This window comes from Montipora foliosa, chromosome 6 (assembly GCF_036669935.1).
Source record: "Montipora foliosa isolate CH-2021 chromosome 6, ASM3666993v2, whole genome shotgun sequence".
In the NCBI taxonomy this organism is placed as follows: domain Eukaryota; kingdom Metazoa; phylum Cnidaria; class Anthozoa; order Scleractinia; family Acroporidae; genus Montipora; species Montipora foliosa.
The window spans coordinates 22346829-22353039 of record NC_090874.1 but is presented as its reverse complement, the minus strand read 5'-3'; the positions used below and the strand labels follow the sequence as shown (position 1 = coordinate 22353039).

At 39.6% G+C, this 6211-nt stretch overlaps 1 protein-coding gene across 1 annotated transcript in view; it reads left to right on the top strand.

The window, feature by feature from the left end:
• Window positions 1-1120: 1120 nt before the first annotated feature.
• The window catches only part of LOC138008865 (uncharacterized), a 10533-nt gene continuing 5442 nt past the window's right edge, over window positions 1121-6211 (top strand). The window contains exons 1-2 of the mRNA XM_068856144.1: window positions 1121-1313; window positions 4629-5847. Of these exons, the coding sequence (XP_068712245.1) occupies window positions 4736-5847 (1112 nt within the window). The 5' untranslated portion in view covers window positions 1121-1313; window positions 4629-4735. The remainder of the gene's footprint in view (window positions 1314-4628; window positions 5848-6211) is intronic.

The window sequence follows — 6211 nt, the reverse complement described above, 5'->3', positions numbered from 1 at the left end:
ACTTTAGTATATACCAGAAACCCGTAAGAGTTGAAACGTGTAACGTGCGTTCACAGCTTCCGAATATTCAGTGCCAACTGATTGGTTGAATGTTTCAGTGCTAAGTACCATATTTGGAAACCCCTCGCTCTTGTTGTTCCAAATATGGTACTTAGCAAATTGAATATTCAGAAGCTTGTTTCCCAGCACACAAGGGGCCGTTACACGTTTCAACCCTTATGGGTTTCTGTATATACTAAAACAGTGGATATCGTTGAACTCGCGCGCTGATTGGCTCGTCAAACTCCGAATAACGTGTGCTATTTACCTCCGAGCAACTCGGGAAAAAATAGCGTCCCGATTTGCATCCCTGACAAGTGAAGAAAACATCCAAATTAAATTTTTGTGTTGTATATTATCTCACTGTTTTAGTTTTAGCCGCTTCGCGGCTCGGTAAATATCCACCACTAGCCACCTCCACTTCGGTGAATAGTTGTTAACTATTTTGCGAGCAAATACACGCGGCGATATGTAATTTTATGTGATATAAAAGCTAATGGTACGCAGGCTTTGTTGTTCCAAGGTTATCCAGACCGAAACAATTTCTTTCAATGACATTTTTCAAAAAGGTTGTTTAGAGAATATTAGTGGCGATGGAGGCAAGAAATGAGTTTTTTTTCAGCCAGTATTGCCGGCACAATTGCTTATGGAACAAATACAATATCAACAGATCATTCGAAAAGGAAATATCTTGCATGGAAGTCGAGAAACTCCTCGAGATGTTCAATGTATGATTATTTATTCGGATTGATTTACTCAAGATAAAGTTGCGCAGATAATTAAGTATCAAAAGATAGGCGACTGATTGGGGTCAGTACCTCGACAAAACGAAATGCTGAACCTTGATATAATATATCATTGTCTCGAAACAAAGAAAAGATGATATGGCTCAGTTGACCCTTTCAACAAGTCATGTGTTTGCTGCCTCCATAACGTGGGTCCAGTGTAGATATGCCATGGATTTATTTCCCTGGTCTTTTCGCATGCTGAGCACATTCTCCAAAACATATCTCCTATATCATGCAAAAAAAATCGAATTAATGTACCGCGAACCAATAGTTTCATCAGCGCAACTGAAAAGGACCGAAACAGGTGCTGCAGCATATTGCATTTTAATTTTCTTCACATGCGCGTCGTGGTTCGACGTTCTCTTCGCTGGATCTAGCATAAACGAACAAACTGAGCGTTCGATAGCAAGAGTGAACATGGTTTTGCTATTAGGATAGCGTTTTCACGAAACTGAGAAGACTTTGCAAGGTGACCTTTTTTTACTGGTAAGTGAAAAAAAACATCTTTATTCAGTGATGAACTTCAGAGCGAAACCGGTACAATTTCGCTCATTTGTTTTCTCCTCAGAATAGAAACATTCGTTCCCGACCATAGAAATTACGAGCGCAGAGGAAATTTTGCCAGGTCACCGTATAATTCGGTTTACGCACGATTTTTCAAGTAAGATGAGGCTTTGTCGAAAAATATTGATCAGGTCCGACGCCATCGTCTGCATTTATTTTAAAAATTTTTGTCGCTATCCCGAATTTCCTCCGATATTCTTTACTCCTGAGGCGTCTTGTTCCAGCCCATTTGTGTTGAACTTCGAAGGAGTAATCCACTGATGCCCATTCTGATCTTTTGAAAGAAAGAACACGAGATTTTTCGTTCAGCCACGATGGCTTTTGAATTTGTTCTTAAATTAACCCCTGCAAAACAATATTTCCCTCTTCTGATTACTGAAAACGTTTTAAATAAAGCGAGTGCAAATCATGGACGACGTAAAACATTAATTTCTAACTTTATTGTTCAGAAATTTGAGCAAATATTCAACACATTAACTGGAAAATTGCTAAACTGAAGCGCTCAGCAAGGCATTTTTTAATAGACGTTATTAATTATACAAGATAACCGCTTACGTTAGAAATAGCGTGATGAAGAACTTTGATCGACAAAAATGTCTTCATTAATATATATTCTTTCCTGTCAAATTAAAATCCAAAATGTTCTGCTGTGGAAATGGAAAAATAAAAATTCAAAAGGCTATTGTGTGCAATAGTTTCGAGTAAATTGCTGCACATCATTGAAAGTATACACAAGTTTACAATGAAATTTATACTTAAAAGCAATTTAGTGCAAACAATACTTTATAACATCGGCTAATACTCAACAAAAAAGGAGTGCCAAAACAAGAAAATAACTGCAGATAGGAACAGAAAATTAATGAGGTCGATTACTCAAGGTTCGAGAAATGCCGAAAAAGAGAGTATTCGGAATACTCTCTTTTTCAGTTTTAAGTTTTCTAAACTCTCAGGGAAATCTTTGGTTGCGGTTCTGTAATCGGAATGAGTATGACGGAGATAAAGATAAGATCTTGATAAGCCAGGGATCTTGTTGCTAGACCGTCTGGTGTTTCTTCCGGGATCTATAAAATCTGCAAAAATTTGAGGCTAAAAACATTTGTAGTTTGCCATGGTGGCTTGGTAATAAAAACGTCTAACCCTAAACAAAGAATTGTTGGCTACCTACGAGCGAGCGAAGTGGTGCATGGGGACTGTCTTGCAAAGGATTTATAACTGTATCTATTGTCCGCTAAGGAAACAGTTGTGAAAACCTAACCTTTTGTTATAGGCAAGTTTTCCTCTGACGAAGGGCTAATTACTCCCGAAAAGTCAGCTCGAAAATCTTTCCTAGACTTCCCCGTGGTGGTTAATTTACCTTCAGTTATCACTGAACTCGCTTGAAGAAAAAAATTCGTAGTTCAATAAGGCTCGTTAAATATATGTACTGAGAAAGTAACGGTAAACTGTTCTGTCTAAACTAAAATGCATGAGGAAAATATTACATGCAGATTTACGCAGTCCATTTAAATTTGCAGCTTTTTTTAGAGCTGTGTTTGTTATAGGCAAAACGAGGAGCTTACACGTTAAGTTCGGTTTGCGGTTTTGCAAGCTTTATAAAAGTGGTCTTGTCGTAACAAATTTTCATGCAGTTTTCCTTTATCCACTCGACATAAAAGTCACCGAGACAGACCGAAACAAAATTTCTTTGTTACAATCAAATGAATAGTCAAACTTTCAATGGAATTACACCAAATGAAAGCCCATTATGTCTTGCACTATATTTAGCATGATCCTTCATAGACAATTGTAACCTCGAAGCATATTTGGGACACCCCCTCGGGAATGATTACAATGCATAGACAATAGGGAGATAACATTTACTGCAGTCTCACTTTGTGTTTGTGGTCGACCAGGATATAACATTTGTGGCATCTATGGTGCTGTGAAATTATAATGATTGTGTTTCAATAAAAGTGTTTTGGGCAATTTACCCTTCAAAAGAGATCGGAGTATAAATCATTTAAGACGTAAAGCCCGAGTTATGGCTAAACTACAGAATGGACTTATTTCAATGCCACTGAATAACAATAGTATCTGTTTTTCTTTGGTTTCGTTCTTCTTCAGAAGCTTCCGACGAATCGCACGTGTGAAATTACAAAGTTGGTTAGGCCGTTTGTGTTATTTTGTCCGAAACTTTTAACAGCGTTAAAACTTTCCATAGATTTTCGCTGTTGCACTTTGTTTTAACACGAAGGATACGATTTAATTACATTTTAATCATTATGCATGGGTGACAAATTGCGCGCAAACCATGGGTGTCTTACTTGCTTATTGTAGAGAAGCTTAAAAAGCACATGTACAGTCACACTTTGGCTGAGTTTCAGAATCATCTGGATTACTCTCCAAAACGGCTTAACTGCAGAATACCCTTCTACTTCAAAGCTAACCCCTAAACTTGCTGGATACGCAGATTCGAGGAGAGGATGAAGAGAAACCCTGGGAACGAATGACCGATCGAGCGCCGTATACATGATGGGGAGTTTAAGATCTACGACGCCGACGTCGACGAAAACGTCACCTCAAAATATAAGGTTGCACTATCGTAAGTTTCTCGCGGTTTGGCCATCTCGTTCGCGTCTTACAATGTGGAAGAAGTATCCTAAAAATAGCTTGGTACGAGCGGTTTCAGAGCAAAAATAGAGAACGAAAGATTCACATTTGAACGCTCACGTTGTCGTCAAAACCTCATATTTGGTGATTTCACATCGTTGTTGTGAAGAGAACCGCACGTTTATGTGCTCAAATGCGTGCCGCACGTGCAGCACGATTATTTTTTCTCTTTTAACCAATGATATTGTTGTTTCGTGGCGTTCTCGTTGACCACTGCGTCTTAGATCTTAAAGTCCCTGATGTATACCTTGCGACTTCTTCGTTAACCCATCGAGACGTAAAAACTTTCTTAAAAGAAGAAACAAGTGTGTGATATGCCTCGTTCTTCCTATCTGCGTATCCACTGTCTCGGCAATATATATACTTCGATATTCAAACTGTTACCACTGCGTTATGTGCGTATGCGTATTCTCTTGTACACTTCAGAATAAACTTGGAACGCTACAAAGAGATGGGTGTTATTTTCCACTGCGTATTCAGCCTTCAGCGGTGCAGCTTCGAAGTGGCAGGGTACTCTGCAATTACTGTTAAATATTCTGTATCATGCACTTCAAAACTTGTCAAGTTAAAATGGTTGTCTCTTTGCAGTTGAGTGACTGGATTTCTAAAGAAACCTGCGAACACTTGATTATCAGTACAGAGATTTACAACGACCTCCATGAGTTGTTGCGCAAGAAGAACTTTCAGTCTAGACCATGGCCCGATTCAAGTTTCGTTGGGCCCTTACTCGTTTGGCTTTAGTAATGTTGATTTTTCTGGCTATGCAGTTTCTTAGTCAACTAGGATTGATAAGGACAAGAAATCCCGATTGTGATCAACTGAGTTTTGGTAAAGAACATCCTCTTATGCAAAGAAAAAGAGAAAATGTTGATGGACGTGTTGCGGTTGAGCAAACCAACAATCCAGTCACCCTAAAAGTTGACACGATGAAACATTCGGGTTCTGTTGGTGTCGATGCTAGCGAAAGTAAAGAAACTGAAAAGCTAGCGGATGATTTAAATCGGTTGGTTCTTGAACTCTCTGAGACAAGACGAAGCCTCGTGCAATCGGCATTACATTATCATCGTGTAGGACGAAACATAGAGGAGATAAATCGTATCATAAAATATTTAGGAGGAAAAACAAAACAGGAAACGAGGTTCCCCGCGGGAAAAACTTCCAAAGACACTAAACAAAAGAAGGAAGTTTGTCCAGAGAAATTTATGGGGAAATCTTTGGCTTATGGTTATCCTTTTTTTAGGAAAGGCTTTCAGAGAGTTGAATGTTCGGAGTTTGTTCCAATTAATCAACTCGTTACGATTCTAATGACTTTTCCAGGCGAACTTTCTTCTAAAGACCAATTTGACTTTTTCGAAGGAGCTACAAAGTACTATCCTAATATACGCATCGTCCTCGCGTCGAAGGAAAAACTTTCCAATGACACTGCAACAAAGTTTAAACTAAATTTAAAGCACATGCTCTTCAAAAACCTTGCTCATGGAGAAACCTGGTCAAAAATGCTACAGGAAGTGACCACACCCTATGCCCTCGTTGCACCGGAAGTAACGCATTTTACTGACGACATAGACCTCGAGCGCCTTGTTCGCGTGCTTAGCAACAACGACGAAACAATCATTGCCGGGGGAAGTCATCGCAATTCACAAGGACAGTGGGATATTGGCTGCCTTCAAGTGGCATTTAGAAACTGGACTGCATTTTTCAGGGGTGGATATTATCGCTCTTTTACGGAGTGCGTGGTCTGTGATGTTCTTTCTGGTCCATTTATGGTGAAGACCGAGGAACTGAAGAAACTTACATTAGATGACAAGTGAGTAAATCAAATAGCTCGAAGTAGAAGGAAACAAGAGCCGATCCCCTGTTGGTCGTAATAAAGCAGTTAGTTCACTCCGTGCTTTCTTCCATGAAGATGTTGGTCCAAAGCCTTTGACGATATATAATTACTAACTACAATCGGCGTCGAAATTGTTTAGACACTCTTATCCTTTAGGATCTATTTCGAGCTCGGTGCGAAAATGGCCCCCTCCCCCGCAGCCCCTGGACAATGTTGTGTTATTTTCTGTTTCCTACGAGCCTTGTCAACAGCGGTACAACACTGATTAGGAGGGGGGGTGGGGGGGAGGAGGGAGGGTATCCCGATAAAGTACTTTTTGGACTAGTTTTCTTTGCAAACA